This window comes from Struthio camelus, chromosome Z, assembly GCF_040807025.1.
Source record: "Struthio camelus isolate bStrCam1 chromosome Z, bStrCam1.hap1, whole genome shotgun sequence".
Classification (NCBI taxonomy): Eukaryota; Metazoa; Chordata; class Aves; order Struthioniformes; family Struthionidae; genus Struthio; species Struthio camelus.
This window is the reverse complement of record NC_090982.1, coordinates 67,803,409-67,822,566: the sequence shown is the minus strand read 5'-3', so window position 1 is coordinate 67,822,566 and position 19,158 is coordinate 67,803,409. Positions and strand designations below refer to the sequence as shown.

At 37.5% G+C, this 19,158-nt stretch overlaps 1 protein-coding gene across 6 annotated transcripts in view; it reads right to left on the bottom strand.

Annotated features, from left to right (window-relative positions):
* LOC104146908 (3',5'-cyclic-AMP phosphodiesterase 4D) overlaps positions 1-19,158 on the bottom strand; it is a 401,542-nt gene that overhangs the window by 9,859 nt on the left and 372,525 nt on the right. For all 6 annotated transcript variants that reach the window (XM_068927370.1, XM_068927371.1, XM_068927374.1 and 3 more), the window contains exons 7-11: positions 7,978-8,071; positions 4,103-4,275; positions 2,981-3,079; positions 2,728-2,892; positions 813-912 (exon numbers count right to left, since the gene is read on the bottom strand). In XM_068927370.1, coding sequence (XP_068783471.1) covers positions 813-912; positions 2,728-2,892; positions 2,981-3,079; positions 4,103-4,275; positions 7,978-8,071 — 631 coding nt within the window. The remainder of the gene's footprint in view (positions 1-812; positions 913-2,727; positions 2,893-2,980; positions 3,080-4,102; positions 4,276-7,977; positions 8,072-19,158) is intronic.

Genomic DNA, 19,158 nt, shown 5'->3' with positions numbered 1-19,158 from the left:
ATATCAAAGCATGTTGCATTGGGGCAACAAGCCATTCAGTAAATGTGCCACAGTCAGGTTCACCGAAGCTAATACTGCTTTTCTTCTAGTAGAAAACTAAAGGGGAGGAAGTGGTTCACGCAACGGTGCAGAGAACGGCCTTGAGGCCTGGAGAACAAGCACACTCAGTTTCAAATTTGGAGGTGGTGTTAGACACTTATTTCATTAGGGCTTTCTTCTCCATATATGGAGCAAGAGATGCACAAAAGAGAAAAGAGGTTTGCCATAGCCTGCAGGGATAGGCAAAGAAAAGTCAGTCCAAGAGGCTGAATTAGTATGCAGAGGTCAGAAAACAACTGTAGTAGATACGGACAGACAGAGATGGGCCTGCCCATCCATTTTCTAAAAAGTAACCTGTTTTCTAAATATCTTACAAGGGTATGGTTGTCCTTGGTCATACTATATGCTTCCAGTATAAACATATTAACCGTTATCTTGGTTTTTTGATATTTTATGTAACCTTCCTTCATTTTCCTCCTACAACTTTATTTAGTCATTTAATGTGAACCTTACAAATTTCCAGGAAAGAGGTCACATCCAGTATCGAAACAGTACTAGTATTATAGATAGTTCAACTTTTAGTAATTCTTGCTAGAGGGTACTGCGCAGATTATTTCTAAGGTTACAAACAGTGCAAAATAATATAAACACCTATCCATTTACTGAGAGAAGGTACAAATAAGAGCAGACAAGGAATGAGCTGTATATTTTTCATTTGCAACGTGCAGATCTTGCAGCGTATCTAGAAGAAAACCACAGAATGTCACACTTACTTGTGTTGATAAGAAACTGGTTTGAAACCCCAGGATGATCTACATCATGTATTGCACTGGCAAAAATTGCTGCAAGAATCTCCAAATCAGTGAACACTGCCTAGAAAACCATGAAACAGAAATGACAATGCCTAATCAATGAAAAAGTATTTTCAGTAAAAGGACTGCACTTTGAAACTAGAGTTGAACAAGCAAAACACATTTGAAGTGTATCAGGATTTTAACAAGAGATTTCTACATATGGGTGATAATAACCTTCCGTAAAATCAGCCTTTACATATACATTTTGTAAACATTTCAGGCTTGGCCAAAGTAACACTACCCTTTCTTCAGAACTGCCGAACGCTGACAGCATCACTAAATTCAGGAGCAACCGAAGGTTTTTCAGCTTCAGTTTGCAAATAAATTCCCTTTTAGTTGACCATTAAGCACAGATTTAGGTCTCTGAACTACAGCACAAATTAAAGTTAAAAATTCCAGCCTGACTCTTACTTATTATGTTATACCAGACATGCTTACGCTGCACAATAAACACACAGTACTGTATTTAAAGTACATATCCTAAATGACATTGAAGAAAATGGTGACACACTACAAGGTGTGTAACTTTAAATCTACTGATTTTCCTTCTGTATGAGATCATTAAGAACATAGGAATAGAGGACTGGAAGGGACATGACGTGACACTCAGTCCAGTCCACTGCTGTCACAAGAAATGAAGTTATATAATTGCTTTCATAACTGATCAAGAACAGCTTGGAAGTACATAGGTCAGCAATGGCATCTAGGCAGGTATTAGTATTTTAGCGGCTAAAACACTGCTGAGAACAAGGCCATAAAAAAGGCTGATTTGCAAAAAAAAAAAAAAAAAGATACTGGCAATCAGTTCAGCTGTTCAGTGAAGCCAGTGGTGATTTATGCCGATCTCTTCTCCCTTTTTGAGATACAGAAAATCTTTCTCAAGAGAATTCTTGAGTCTTTGAGGATCGGGACATGCCGACAGTCTTAAGATCCGCTTATAATGCTCACCTTAATAAGAAGGTAAGGCAGAAAGATTCAGTAATATAAAGATAATATAATATAATATAATATTCAGTAATATAAAGTAATAAAAGACTTTTACGAAAAAGAGTCACAATGCAGCCTTCCTTGAAAATGCAGGCAAATCCTTGCTGAAATTTCACGTATTTGCTTTATCTGTCTTTCTCCCACACTCTTCTCGGATATGTCACTGTTTGCTATAATAAAGGCTGAACTCTGCTTAACAAAGGGAAATAAATTTCTATCTATCTTTCTTTTACCTCAAGGATTTAAGCACTTTCAGCAATTCTTCATATGAGAAATGCTAACTTTTTCAAATAATATTTAAATATCTATGAAAAAAGTGAAATTGGCCAGTAAAAATTTAGTATATGGTCAAATCTGCCCAAGGGAAAAAGCCCACAAAAGTGGCCTTTCAGGATCAGAATGAATATGCGCAGGGGAAAAAACAAAAAACAAACAGCCCTGCTGAGGGGAATTCCATTTTATCACCATCTTTCCTAAGTAATTCCACCTAACTGTGGTTAGTAATAGTTCTACATGTGAAATAATGACAGAACAGGATGTAGCTAATAATGAGACAGTGGAAACAAGTTGCGCATTGTGCTACAATGAAAAGGTTATGATAGCAGAAATCTCAAAGTGTAAAACCATAATTTAAAAAAATGGTATGATATTTCCTCCATAATAGTTACATATAAATAAACTTTGATTCTCACAAAATATCTTTAAAAGAGAACAATTCATGAAAGAAATGTCAAGATCTCTTTTGAAAAAACTTGCAGACGCTAAGATCTTCAACATTTCGTTTAGAAGAGTCTTAGTGATTCCCTTTCTTTCACGCCTGCCTCTTTCCCGTTTCTGTGTGCTTTACCTCCAATGCTGGGGTTGATAGCAGGACATGGGTTGACTGAACAACATCTGCAGCATGAATGTTATTGTGATATGCCACATCTGCATGGTAATGATCTTCTAGGGTCATCAAGTAAGTTATTAAAGTGTCTACTGGAATTTTAAAAGTTTTTAACAAATCTCGTTCCTGGAAAAGGAAAGAGAAACGTTTAAGATTATAAAGCACAGAATGATCTCCCAGATAAGCAAAAAGCGGTATAGCTGTGCCTACTTGCCTGAAAAATGGTGTGCATGATGACCGTCAAAGGTCTGTTTCCAGATAATTCTGCTACTCTGAAAACCTGAAGGCCCCATTTGTTTACGTCTTCTAGTTCCTACAACAGAATCCAGCAACAGAAACTTTAAAATCTAAAACACATATTCCAAAGGTTTTTTGTCTGACACAGCTACAAATGGCACGCTCACGAAGATTCAAAGCTTGCGGTCTGGTTTAGCTACTGTGAAGATAATATACTAAACTCTCTGAAAAGGTGAATGCTGCTGCTACTAACCTTGTAATATTTGAATTCTCAGCTATCAACTTTCCAGAATTTAACTCACTAGGCAGGGAAGAGCCCCCCCTTGTAAGCGGATTGCTCCAGAGGGAGAAATGCTACAGTATCTCAAATGAGTTGAAGTGATACACTTTGCTATCTACCTGCCCAGTCATGGCAGAGTTCAACTGGGAGGAAACCTCCAGAGACGCTGCGCTTCTGCCACCTCACCTGCTCTTAGCAGTAGACTGTTCAAATAAAGGGGGAGCCTCCTGAAAGCATAAAGATAGATGTATTTCAAAATGCAAAAAACTAAAATTGAATGAATAATCACTTTACACCAGTTTTATGTTATTGTCAAATAGTTAACTGCTGATGCAATAATCAGAGGAAATTTTAATAAAAATGAAAATGCAACTCATCTACCTAAAATGATAAAGCTGAAGATAGCACCTCCAAGGATAGCGCTAATGCCACATACAATTGTGTATTTTCAAAATGTAAGGGCTACTATATATGTGCATCCTCTGACAGTATTTGATTCTTCATTCTTTAGACATTATTTGTTAATAAGCAGCTTTATTAATGCATCCACAAATGCAAATTTGCATTCCATGCCCAGAGAGCAAATATTCCTGCTGGAATCCTGTTAGTGCTGAATTAACCCTTGTGGCCTGATTCTGACTTCACTTATGTTATTTTTCCACTGCACTGGTTTTCTATTATTTTAATGAGATTAGCCTTTGGCGCTACAGCTTGGAATCAACGGTTATAAACAGAGGATGGAATAATACTCTTAAGTCCATCTGACAGTCTTCTATCTTAATTCAGTGGTTTAAGTTCAAGAATTTAAATATTCTTTACCTTGGCAAGAACATCTTCTTGGTCTGTTTTAACTCCAAATCTGGGAATACTGGAATTAGTTAAACTGGAACTGTGCATCAGTTTTTTGACTCCGCTGATCTGGGACATTGGCCTCTTCTTTTTCTCTTTCTCCTTCTGTGTCGGAGAAGGGATTTCAACTTCATGTTGTTTGTCTTCAAAAGAATGAAGAAAAACAGAACAATTATGTCCACTTTACTGTTAGGTTTCATACTATGGCTATTACAGCTCTTCACAAAACTGTTTTTTTATTTTTAAGTGTGGAGATTTTGCAGTAGATGTTTCATGTCAACAGCAGTAAAAAAATGTGAAGCAAGATAAACATAGACCTGCTTCTGAGTTAGGCAGAACTATGTTTTACAGACTGCCTCATCATTTCTGAACTGGCTTCGAATGTGACTTGTGATCGTGTGAACTCCCCCACCCTCCCAGTTCATATTTTATATAACCTCCATGTTTACATTTTGTATTCCTAAAATGCTACATCTTCTTGCAGGCTTTTGCCTCCACAGCAATATCAGTGCCATTACTTCATATATCTGGCCAGCAAAACTTTTGGTCAAAAGAGACAATGATGAGAGTGAGAGTGAACTGTATTTAGACCACTGTCGGAGGACACCTGCAGACCCTGTCCGGGGCGGGCAGCACGGCAGGCACCTGGGGCGCTGCTCTTCTGAGCAAGAGCTGCTGCCCAGCAGAGCTGGTAAAGCCGTGTGGGATGGTCCTCATCCGCTCCCGTGCACAGTTAGTCAGGTTGGCTTGAATATAAATAGCCCTTTCCAGCAAGTCTGGCCAGCTCCACAGTTACGCCAGCAGATGACTGCTTCCATTTTAAGCTCTACAACAGGTGAAAATCAGCTATGAAAAGAGGTCCTTTTAGACCTGGATTTAACCAACTGCAATTCAGCTGGGAAGCTTTTTCTTCAACTGTATTTCAGTACTTGAGGAAAAACAAAGGCTGGAACAGTTAAACGTGAAATCTTTCTTTTTTTTCCCCAAAGTGGAACTTCAACAAAATAATCCTTTAATCCTTTCTGAACATTTACAAAATCTTTTCACCTCTGCTATAAAGTCATATAAATTCTTCAATGTAAAAGGTGTTGAAATTAGACTAAAACAAATCTATAACCTATAAAGGACAGAAAACATTGCTTTCTTTGCATCATTAGCACACATGAAAGTAGGTACGAAAACACTTTGAAAAGCAGTCTTATATGTTAAAGACTTCAGTAATAGTAAGAGTACCAAGTCCCCATCTTTTGCAATTTTTTGTAGAAGACTTTTTGGAGGACTGAGCAGCTAAGGTTGTTCTCATCCACCTTTTCCAGAAGAAACCAAAATTACATGCAAGAAAAGACCTTCTGCCGAAACTGCTAGGAATTTGCATTAACTTCTGTTGATTTTATTCATACAATTTTTTAAATGTAGACTTCTAATGACTCTCTCCAAATTATCTCCTCTCTGCTGAAGGGCAACTGCACCTTTCTTAGTCATCAAGAAATCTTCCAACAAAACCAGGAAAAATCAAGGACAGAAATTTCTAACATGCTAGCCTACAGAAAACTTGTTTTTGAAAACATCTCAAAACAAAAAAAAATAGGGATAGTAAATATCTGATATGACCATTTTTCTCCTTCCTCTACCGGACATTTTCGATAAAGAAGTTGAAACCAGGTGAGAGTAGCAAGTTCATTTCTAATATCTAGATTCTTATTGTGTTTGCTTCTTCATTTCTTTTCTTTTTTCCTTTCTTTTTTAATTACTCTTCAGCTGCCTGTACTTACTGGAAACCTCAGAGAATTCCAAACAAATCACAGCAAAGAAGAGACTGGAAATGTCACCAAGTTTTAGCCTGCAGCACAGAGTTCCCTGACTGCCCTCACCGCATTTCACCACTCTCCTCATATGGACAATCAAAAAAAGGGGGAGGAGGAGCGCTAGAGCTCCTGACTGGTGCAAACCGACAACAGATGAAGAGCACTGGCTCGTGTTCATGCTTTGATGTTTATGGTTTCAGTCATATGCACAAAGTTTAGGCCCATCAAAGGGAGGTTCATACACTGAGTTGTCAGACTAACTCAAGTGAAAGGAAATGTTTGTCCGAACAGCTTTACATCTCCGACGGAATTCCATGGGATTGCCAATGTTTTCCTAACTATGAGCACGTTAAGCAAAATATCCTGGGTCCATCTGAACATCTAGAAAAGATAACTTGCCATTCTGACATGGGTTTTGCACAGGGTTACTTTATACTCACGGGCAGGCTCTAATATATCTTCTGGATGTAAGAAAACAGGTTAATTACATTGAGAAATAAAAAGCTTCTGCATTGAGAAATAAAAAGCTTCTGTACTATCATATTCAATGTAGGAGCCTTAATTCTTTACATGGGGAATATTTTTGTTGTCATTATTTTGCTGTCATAAAATTGTTGCCATTATTAATAACTGCATACATATCATATAGCTCTACTTGGGAAAACAGTCCTAAACACCGTTTTTCCCCTTGTATTCCTCTTGCATCTACCTTTTCAAGTATATGAGGTTTTTATTTACACACAGCCACAAAACAATACCCAGGCTCTGCACATCCTAAGTGATTGCCTTTCCAGAGCTCCTTCGGCTCAAGACTGAGGTCTTATGTGAAAGGCTGACAGATGCATTTCCTTACACCTGTCAAAACGAGTCTTAAGTTTTCAAGTGAAGGCATGCAGAGACTGATATCTCTGTCTTTTCAGTTAGCCTAAGTGGGTCATCTTCTCAGGTACCCTTACGCCGAGCCCTGCACGGCTCCTGAAGCTGTGCAACACAGCTTCTCCATAACAGAAGCTCATCACTTTCCTACTGCATGAAATCCTGTTGTGTTGCTGTTCCCTGGGATGCTACTGAAATTACGGATAAACTGAACAGTCACATTAAGTGATGCATTTAGGATACAGCGATAAGTAGGATATAACATGCTTAAAAACCTCTACTTCCTTAAAAAAAAAAAAAAGCACGTAAAAAAGCCCCAACTATGGTACCTCACACAAATAAAACAACATGTATCTTAACATGTTTGACTGACTGGCACTTTCTGAAGTATTTGTTATCCTAATTTAGACATATCCAGCTGTGCCTCCCTTATATGCAGTCTTTGTGAACCAAAGGTGTTTCCATCAAAACTTGTTTTTTAATTGGTATAGTAACTATAGCTTCATGTTCAAAATCCCCATAGATGGGACAAAGCTTCATTCATTTTAAACAATTTTATCACAAACATATATACCGCCTTTTGCAAAGCCATAGAGGAGAAAGCATACTCTTTGTAATACTGTGTTAGGCTTTTTGAATGATCACATCCCACCACGTGAGCACTTTAGCTGTACCTATTCTCCTAGAAGCAATCTGTTCAGATGTTGACTTAGTCACGTTAATCAACTTTCTCCTGTGCTGGCAGGGAATGCCAAAGCATCAGAACTGCATGCTGTGAGATTTAATGAGGTTACTTGCATTTATGTACTCTCGGCACAGTGAAACCTCTTTGGTTTAACTTTCATTCTGGCCATAAGGGAAATAGAATGGAAGAATGATTTTTAATATATGAAATACTGAATACATTATATATTTACTTGTTCATTCACTATATGAATATCTATCTGTAACTATACATGCAGGGAAACCACATACAAAAACTAAATGAGCTGTGAGGAAATGCATCTACCATGATCTTTCTGCTCAAATGCAGAACAACGAAACAGAAAACGTACGTTTTCTGGAAATAGAAAATATTATGGAAAGCTACTTGCTTTTAAGTTGCATCACAGCAGAGAGAGAGAGAAAAATAAAAAAAATAAAAAAAACCTCCCATTAACTTACCTAAGAATGTGTTGGATATATATTCTGAGACCTGATTGCCTGACCTACTCATTTCAGACAGGTGGGTTAGCTCCCGGTTGAGCATTCTTTTAAACTGGAAAGAAAAGCAAAAAAAGCACAAGTTAGGGGTCAAAACATATTTTAGTTGGCATGAGAAAATGCCGTCACTTTATATATAGTTGGCAAAAGGACACATGACATTAAGAACATTAATACTAGACTAACTGCAAAAGTAAGAATTACCTGTAACACTGCTCTACCTTATTAACTTATTTGTGAGTTGGACAACAGAATTTCTAAACGCTTAGAACACTCCACAGTGATTCCGTTTCTTAAGACGCAGGGCCCTACTCGTACACTGAAAACTTTAACTGTAAAGCATAGGCACACACACAAATCATTAATATTGTTGCATTTTTCATTTGAGGGTTTTAATTTGGAGAGGAAATAAAGATGTATTTACACAAGGTACATCTTCACATGCACTGAACAAAACTATCATTGTTTCATGCTTCTCTACTAGGAGCTTCTTACCATGTTTGTAAATTAATCTGCTTGTATGTTTTTGCCATATATCTTGTAACCTTTCAAGTTTATCTTCCTGTCCATCATCAATCTACTCAAATATGTTTCATGGCACTGCTTAAAAAAATCAAAATACCTTATTCATTTTCTTTTTACCACTAAGAACAGAAACGGGCTCTGCTGTCTTTTACTTCGAATTATTATACTGGATCAGCCCAATGATTTGCCCATCCCACTGTCTCAGAAAGCTGTCTCTATCTATATGAAATATCAGAGCAGAAAACATTTGTCTATGGAAATTCCTTCCTATTCCCCATAAGTTACCAGTTCACATACACAGTTTCTTTGATACAAGTGGACATTAATATTCCACTAAATATGTAACTGATTACCTAATCATAATGGATTCTTTCTTGATTCCTTCCGACTCCAGGATTAAATGATATCTTGTAGCATTGTGTTCCACAGGTTAATTGTGCAATAGAGCTTTAGCTGTATATCTCTGCCTTTAGTATATCTCTGCTTTGATACTAGCTATAGACATAGATAATAGAACTCAGTAATATTTATCAGCAATTCAGAGAACTCTTTCCAATGTACATTAACATCCACCTGTCACTACTGAATGCTGTCTGCCACTGTGTCACCCTTTCATTTTGTTGTTAGATTTCTCAGTCATCTTTTCTATTAACAAAGCCAAATAATTTGTGCCGTTTTCAGAATCGCCTTCCACCTTGTTCACCCAGTTACGATTATTTATTACATTAAGCAATACCTATCCTCAGAACATATCCCTGTAAACATTCTTCTATGCTGAAAACTGGTAATTTATTCTTCTATATTAGATAAAGCACTAGACTAAACATTAACCACCTCCTTTCCATCCCACTGGAATCATCAAAGCCCCTTCTTCAAAGAGGCCTTGCATAGTGAAAGGTGTTATTTTCTTCACAATGTCTTTGTAAGTCAGCAATTACTGTGTTGCGCACACTGTACCATATAAAAATTACCTTTAATATAACACTCTAACCACTAGCCACTGCATTTTTTCCTGCCATCTTGACATGCCACCAGTCCAGGAACTTCCTGCTACAAAGACTGAATTCTACTTTTGTCACAAACCAAAGGCTCAACTTTGATTTCAGATACAGCAGTGTGCTACCACGGCTCAACAGACTTCTGAAAATTAGACCCATACTGCAACTGCAGTTACAAATACTACAAAGTATAGGGCAATATGATAAGCATGGAACCTGTATAGACCTTTACAATGAGTTCAGATGTTTGTCACCAATGTTAAACATTAAAAATTGAGTCAAGCTTGCCAAGCAATAACTGATCCAAAAATCCCAAGAGTATTTTTTAAAAGCCTTTCTTTAAACCTTTAACGCGCACGTAAGTCATGATTGCATGCTCTTCTTCTGCAACCACAAAGATAAGAAACTGAATTATTTAAGGTAAAAACTGAAGATATCACAGAATTACTTGTCTCTAAAGTGTATCCAGAAACTGCATGTTTCAATTAAATACCATGTAAAGGAATCTTAATAAAATGTCAGAAGTTGACACGCTTGCATTAACTTCCAGGCCTGTCATCAGTCCATCCATTACCTCCCCAATATTTGGCCTATATTCTTTTTCTTAATTTAATCCAGCTCCAGCTAATTCCACTGGACCCAATGAAGTAGGTCTTCTTATGTCTATTTTTTTCAGGATAAACACTCTTAGATGATGCCCAGCTTTGCTATGCTTGTTTTGCAGCTGCAGAGCAGCACCACTGATTGCTTTCCCCACTTTGAAAAAAGGCCATGTAGTAACTGAGTTGATGGTAAGTACCGTTTAGGAACGCTCCAGCTACTCTAAAATTCTCTCAGGTTTGAAAGGAGAACGGACTGGTTTGTTTCCACCATGCTTTTCTTGTAGTTATCTGATATGAGAAATAGGAAGGATTGTTTTCTTTTCTGATTCATAAATTTAATTAGGAGAGAACAGGGACAGGATTTTTCTTACTTGCCAGTGTTGGAGGCTAGTTCCAGTTAGGGAAAGCAGGACCTGGTGATGCTGCAAAAGCCACTACATTTTCTCAAGTGCCTGACTGGTGGCCTGTTGCATATTCAGTGTTAAACTCCCTTAACAATGATTGACAGCTAGAAGGAAATTTTTCAACTTGGTCAGACTGACAGGAACCACTGTGGGGGTGTTTGGCCCTCCTCTGTGGCTTAGTGTGTGGTCTATTTCTGAGTTACACTGAACTGATACCATATAAATGCAGAGATTGAGTACATCTCGATGACCTCAATCTCTTCTGCTGTCTTCCCATAGTGAATATAATTTTGGCTTTTGATCTTTGAGGTCTGTTATCATGCACTGGGAATCATTTAGTAACCTATGGTGTAGATGTTCTTTAAGGATTTCCAACTAAACAATTACTGCACAGATGTTCGTAACTGCAGAGGACTACTTCTGGACTGAAAGGGGCGTGGCTGCCTCCAGTCCTATGCTCCTAACTGGCCTGATGCGAAGCCGGGCTTTTCCACCTCCTGTCATCCCTACAAGTCACCAAAACATTCAGCGTGAAACTTACGGATTACACTCTGTGCAATCAGCGTGCTTCCTCGCTGTTGAACATGGCATACAATAGGCATACAATAAAATAAGTCTCCTAGCTTCTGCAAAGCCTTCCTACTAACCATGAATTCAATGACAGAAGCCTTTGGCTCTCAAGAACGGCAGAAGCATGACTTCCTCAAATTCTTCCACAAGTTGCTGACGCCACACCAGCATGGCTTTAATTCACATCTATTTTGAAAACATCTGGACAGGGCAGGAACTTAGAAGATTGCTTTGATTTTAGTTTTTAATTAAATATGGCAAAGCCTTATGATTGTTGTCTACACTAAAACATGTGAAGTTGAAGACCACATGCAGACAGCAGTTTCTTACGCAGGACAATAATGTTGCTGCTGCTGAATGAGTAACATCAGGAAAAACTTAACACAAAAATGGCACGAAAAACTGTTGGAGGTCATAAAAAAGGAGATAACAGTGATAGAGATGTTCAGACATTTTAGTGATTATACGCTGGTTTAGCATATCTATATGCTACTTAATACTCTGATGTTTAATAGTCTATCTTTTAAAAAAGACTCTTTTTCCTCAATAAAAAAATGTTGCTGATTTCACTGAGCTCTCAAAAATTTCATTTGGGCCCAAGTGCACCCATCCGCAGGCCAAATGTTGCTCCAGAGCATTAACTTTCCACATTTTTAGACATCTCTGCATTATTACTTTAGAATGAACCTCTACCTAGCTCTCACATGGCTCCCACCAGATCTCACAGCAAATCAGAGAAGTTTCTGTTACTGCTGTGAGCCAACCCTGTTTCAGTCATCCAGAAAATGTCTTTTTTAAGTACTTGAAACTCAGCTAGACTGTCCATACTCTCACAGTTCATCATCTCAGGAATAACGTTTGGCACTTTATTCAAAATAAGCCAAGCAAAACATAAAAACTCCTGCCACTAATATTAGATGTTAGAGATAATATTGTACATAATGACTCGAAAAAACCTGAATACCGTATACTTTCCTAGTTGAAGAAAATGAATTTGAATGTACCAAAACTGTCATTACTAATATGTATATATTACATGTTACACATACGCTTTAATTACGACATTACCAGCTCAGCGCAGGGAGAAAGTAGATGTTGTTGGCTGAACTATGCATATATGAATTCGTCTTCAGAAAGAGAGATTTTCCAACTTTAGGCATTGCTAGACTGGAAAAATGATAAAACTATGCCTCTTTGGTACATCATAGCCATTGACTATAGTCTAGGAAATTTCCCCTGGGAATCAATAGGCTATAACATGTTCAATAAGTCAATTATGCAGTTCTTTGCTGCTGAATACTGATGTCACAGCAGCAGAGTTCAGTAAAGTATTAACTAAAAAAAATTCTAAAAAACAATTCCTTCAGCAGAATTTGGGGGCTTTTTCATTTTACTTGTTTCTATTTCATTTTAATACTTTTCTTTTACTCTCACGGTAGAAAAAAATATCACAGGCACAATATTAACAATCTCCCAAAGCGACAAAAATGCATGTCACTTTTACCTCAGTTTAAGAACCTACAAAGTCTGATAAAGTTAGAACTCTGATACACAAGAATAAATATCTTGATGAGATTGCATATCTTGAAGAGATTAAGATAGTTTCCTAAATAGCGGTCATCTCCAAAGAACAGGTCACAAACTGAGTAATGATGAAAGGACCTGGATAGTTTAGGTCCTTTGGGGCTGAAGCCCAATATGTGCCTATCTCTGCGTATACATTACTGCTGTCAACCTAGGCTTATTATTATTAAATGTTTTTGTGGAAAAAATACAATTTTTCTGATGCTAGCAAAGGTTTTTGAAAAAATGTGGACAATTTTTTGCAGTAATAATGTTCCCAGATGTGGGAATGTCCAGTGCACTGGTATAATTTTGGGGAGAATTTGTATCAGCAGTAGCAAGGAAATTCCAGTCTGAAGACATGGAGGAGATCCAGTTACAAGATAAATTCATGGCCATGAAAAACTGTTGGCTATGTGCTTAACATATATAGAATTTACTGATTACACGTTCAAACTTTTCATATTTTTTGCATAAGATTCTTGACTCTGTAACAGAAGCCTTAAGTGAACGTGCAGTTTGCAGCTCCTTGTGGAGGAAGACGAAGTGTGCGAACCACCCTTGGCGGGGATGCCCAGAGGGCCTCATCCACCCACACCTTCCACTCCTGAAGGGATGATTTTCTGCATTTCAGGGACTGTGGAAGTGGCTGCCTCCACGGCAACCTTTGGCAACATCACAGGAGGTGAAGTTAAGGGAAGAAGGTAGTCCACAGACCAGCAGGCTCCATCCTGCAAGTCCTTCAAACTGAGTCAGTTGTGCTCGAAGCCCTTGTGTGGTGAGTCTGTAAGGCGCAGGAGGAGCTGGAGCCCTCCTGTGCATGCTCTTTGCACAGGCCCCCAAACTCACAAGGCAGCAGGTCACAGTTTTGACCTTTCTGGCTGCCTCTCTTCTAGACAAAATTTCTAAAAATTTGCATAGATAGAATACATGCATGCAATGTGCATTTAATACTTGAACTATTAAACTTACATGACACTGTATTTTGGTTCTGAAACATCTATCAATGCTATTTAAAAGATATGTTTAAAATTCAAAAAGGAAGAAACTGCATGACTTTACTGGATTTGAAAAGTCTTACATTCTATAAAAATGAGTCAAGCAACTTAATATCAAGTAACCTTACGAATTAATGTAAGGCTTCTGTTTTTCATTGCTTAGCTATGTAAAACTATCTTTGATTTCAATAGCATTCTTAATAAACACTTCAGTTTGAACCCCAGGTGTTTAATAACTACCAAGGTCATGCTCAGATTTTTATACATTAGCTATAGTAAGGTACGTATCTCTAAACCTGGCATTGTGATAAGTGGTACTTACTGTTTCCAAAGAAAGATACTCAATGAAAGCCTGAGAGAAATATGTCATAATGACAATCATTCTCTCAAACATAATTTAACAGAAGATAAAGTATAGCCTGAAACATACAGGAATTACTATGCAAAATATATATGTAGTCAAGGATGAAATTCTTGTAATGATCTCTGATACTAGGGCATTTCATTCTTCCTCAGAATTTCAGGACTACCTTACATTTTAAAATTCTGATTGTCAGAAAAAGTAGATCATCTTTGCCTGTTCTCATATTTTCCTTAAAATGTGTATACTGTGAACTTTAAAACCCCTGTACAAAAATTGTATTCAGACAGCTCCTTAACTAAAATCATTGTCTATATACACTATAAGACACTGTCTGTACAGAGGACATTTTATCATACGTAATCAGCTACAGCTATCCCACTCTCTGCTGAACTTCAGTTAGCAAAACATCTCTCCATTTTAAAGGCTAGGCAATAAGAATGAAAATTTATTGAAGATCTGTGACCAAAGACTTGTGATGTAACAAGTAGGAGCAACGCAGCAGCTGCACGGCATTCTAGGAAATACTTCCAAACAAATTATAATAAATGCTCCACTTTTGGCTGAATGGAAAATAATTCTACCTTATTTTTTTTTGGTAAAAGAGAAGGGAAATCATCTAACTGGCATAATGGAATCCAATCTCTTCATGGATGACTGAACAAAATCCTTGAGAATATACTATAATAATTCTGCATTAGCCAAAAATGGTCACAACGACCTAATGAGGGTCTTGCCTTTCTACTTGAAAAAAAAAAAAGATGATGAAAGTAGGTATTAATACAAAGGGGCATAAGAAATTCAGTCATGTGCAAACACAGTTCTTGTATTTTATTAATAATCTAATTCAACTCTTGCATTATTCACTTCAAGGGAAATGAGAATTTCCTCTGAAACAGGATAATTTGGAACAGCTTTCTATGTCAAGCATAGGATGATTTTATTAACACTTCATAAACAAAATTATAAAGGCAGCATCATTTTTTAAAGACAATCACGTAAGCAGGGATCAGACAAAGCCCAAACGTGATTTTGCATTAAGTGAATTTGAGTTCTGTATGCTAACGTATTGATTTAATTCACTGTGCAAAACTTTTCCATGAAAGAGGTAAAAGCTTATTTAATTCTAATTACCAGCACTTCTGCAGTTTCAAGCTAGTTCTAAGCTGCTCTACATAACAATTTAGATCAATACTAGAAGAAGACAATTTTCAGTCTCCCAGTGTTTTAATCAATAAGCTGTCTCACAAACACACACACACACACACACACACACACACACACACACACACACACAGAGGTTACCAGAAAATGCTGCTGGAGCGTACTGTTGATAATTGCACATTTCTTCAGCTAGGAAAACCAGCATGAGTCATACATTCATCCATTATCCTCAGCCTATTCTCCTTAATCATGCACCCACCTATTGTATGGTATATCAGATTTATTTTTTTGAAATCCTTTAATGTGCAGAAATACGGCTTTGTAGCATAATCTTTTTTTTTTTTTTTTTTTAAAAAAACAACTCCACTGACTATTTTTGGCTTTATACCTGGTCTAATTATGCAGTACAGCTACACTATTTTATAAGTCCCAGCACAGGTTATAAGAAAGACTGCATGCTGTGCAGTTCATTCTCACTGCTGAACAAAGGCTTGCTTTTCTGATTTTTGCCTTTATAGTCATATTACTCGTAGTCATATCACCCACAGATACTCAGGCTATCCAGTAACCATGCAATCATGCACTGCATATCAAGGTTCTTAAAAGGTAAAACAAAATCCTACCTTTATGTAGCCCCAAGAAACTGAGAGTAAATAGTTTGCCTCAGGCATTTTTGATTTTTTTATACTACCAATCTACCCTATTCAGTTCTTCACTATATGATACCGCAAAAGACTATCAAGAAGAAAGATCCCTCGTTTTTCCCTCTTAATTCTTTTTGCTGATCTTCAGGTTCCCAGCAATTAGGTGCATACAAGACATTCTGCAATGAAATCCAATCCTGTGGTCTTCTGATTGTATAAATGCCATTTGTAAAACTCCAAACCTTCAGAGGCTAGGCTGAAGAGACAGATTGCATGAGTTGAAGAAATATCTGAAGAGCTAGGGATATGCATATTTCCTGAACACTAGGACTTAATGAATTATGTATGTCAAGATGCTCAGCTGCTGGAAAGACTTGTTCTATCAACAGCTACCAAATAAGGACCTGAAGGGGAAGCCACAAACGGTGTCAGTAATCCCTCCCATAGAGCCTAACTAGCAGCCAATAGTATGTCACCCGAAAAGATAAATGCAAGGGGCTAACGACATGATGCACGGTCATTGCTGATTGGTCAGCAAGGGTGACTCTCCTGGGAATGGGATATTCCTTCTTCTTTATGGCAAATGCCATTTAATAATGGCATCCCTGCCTGCAGCGCTCACTCCATTCAAAAATAATTACTTTAACCTCTTTCATTTTCAGTAGTATTTGCCAGCTCTCTTCAATGGATACACTACAGTTAAATAAGCATTCTGTATATTCATGCAGCTTGCCTAGTGTTTTTAACTTTTTATATGGAAGGGAAATATATGAGTTCTATAAAATAAAAAAGAGAGAGAGAGAGAGAGAGAGAGAGAGAGAAATAAAACTACCAGGATTCTTGAGCAATTGTGATGTACTGTTAACGATGAAAATGTTTTTGGCTTTTATGCTATCTGGATTAAAAACTGATCTGCTCAGCCCATTAGGCCCATCTGCTAGTCCCTTATGTTTTTTATTTTAGTAGATAAAAGCAATTATTATTAAGACATAGCAGTTCATGTGTGGAGTCTTACAATTCCCAGTAAGTCTGAAGTTTCCATGGAGAAGTCAGAACAAAGATATAAGAGTCCTCAAATTCTCACTGCATGTATTCAACTTTTGCTCTTTCTGCCTTGGCAGATTAATGTAATCAATTACAGCTATATTTCACATTAAAAAAAAAAAGATTAATTGAAAGTGAAGTGTGTCAGTGAGCTGACTCAGAGCATTAAATAAAATATCCCACCATCTGCCACTCAGCGACCAAAACTTAAAAGGAGGAATACATTATCCTGCACCACTTTATATAAGGCGTATGCATTACTGCGGCAAATTTCTGAGTCTTTGTTGTATCAAAAGAAGGGAGAGTTTCCTAATATGACAATGAGGAAATGTCTAAGGACAAGCTGAATGAGGTGCAGCATTCAGCCTAAGCCCACACTGCTGATTCACTGGAAGATGCTGACCGACAATAGTCATGAGGGAGCTTTTGGCTTAAGTGGTTTCTACTTCTCTAGGTGATGCTACACAGCAATGTCAGCAATACTAAGTGCTTGAAAAAGAATCAAACCTGGAAAAATCAATAGGGGAAAATATGAGATTAAAAAACTTCTTCCTTACAGGAGAGAAACGTATAGCAATGTGACAACTGGATAAAGGCAAGAAATCATCTAGCACATATGTAATGCATTTTCATGTGGAAAACATACTGCTTTCCTTAAAACATATAAAACGAAAACATGTGAATGAACACATCACGTACACAGATATACCTGTCCTGGATCTAAACAGGGACATGGCTATAAAATAATTAACTTTTGAAAACAGACCCGTGTTATTAGAGACTCAGGAGGACATTAAAATAGCCTAAAAAGAATTTCTGGAAAATATTTCTCCTGTTTGCTCCAGTCAGCTTTTTAATGCTGAATACAAAGCTTCACATCTGTGTTGCATTATTTTCAAATCACCTGCAAGAAAGCACTGCTGCCACCTACCCAATATCAGCTCTAAGAATTGAAAATACTTCTGTTGATTTTTCAGATGAAATAAACTGCAAGATGATCTTCCACTATATTAAAGGATGATTGCTAAAGACTCCGCTGAACCTGGATGAAATAGGCTCGAACAACTGCCTGGCATGCTGGGAGCGAAGAGGGCAGTGGCAGGAAAGCTGCACTGCCACCGCCACATTACCTCCTTTGCGGCACGTTTGCACGGGGTCTTCTGCAGCAGGGTGAGATGGACGAGCTTGGACCAGGCAGCCCTGGGGGTGGGGAATTAGATTCGTCCCCATCCAGGAATTTCCTGGTTTACAGCCTCCACAAAGACTTCCAGTACCAGAACAAACCCATATAGGAACTGCAGCCTAACCAGGAGCGGGAGAGGGGAGAAAATGATCCAACAAAACTCTTCAGGGATGCTCTTGGGACAATCCCCGTTCCTTAAGCCTTAAACCATTCATATCATAACTTAGAAGATCATATAATACAAGCCATTTACTTCTGGCTAATTAACAACTCAAGCAAGTATGGAGGTATGAGAACTTGGTTGAAAGAGGCAGCAAAAGTGGTCGTTGCAAAGCTAGTTTTTTTCTGTCACTTCTCTTACTTGGCACTTCAAAGGCTGGTTCCTAGTTAAATCTTACCAAGAACTGTCCTAAAAACAGCAGAGCTTGTATTAGATAAGGAATATTTTAAAAGGCTACTATATAAATTACACTAGATTCTTAGAATGTGTTAAAAAAAAAAATCTTTTTTGATCATTTTATTCGCCACCGACGTATGAGACAAAGACATATCCATTGGAATTACTGCATTCCAGCTTATTGAATTTGATGAAGGACGTTATCTATAAAACTATTAGCTAGATAGTTTTGTTTTTTCTGTTGAGATTTTATGGTTCATGTGGACTTTTCTGTTACTTCTATCTTTTTCTGAGATGTTTACAAGTCTGTAGGAAAACTACATGCATACTTCACTGAATCTGTGAAATTCTTGTAGTATGTAAAATCATGACAATCTTTCTCCTCCAATGTACCTGTATGTTACAACTTGTTTTAGCAGCAAAATAACTGTAACTGTGTTGACAGTAGGAAATGATACTCATATTGACAGTTTATTCCTAATTTGTATGATTTTTTTCTGAGACTCCTAATCTCAGTCTCATAAAAACTACCAATTGATGTGATATAATTCACTAGCAGGACTTCACTGATTCTGCAGACATGCCCTCTGACTTTGGCTACATGGAAAAGTATGATTCACTACCTCATAAATTTACACTTCGAAATTCACACCTTCACTGATTTACAGTAATTGTTTTTGCTGATTTTC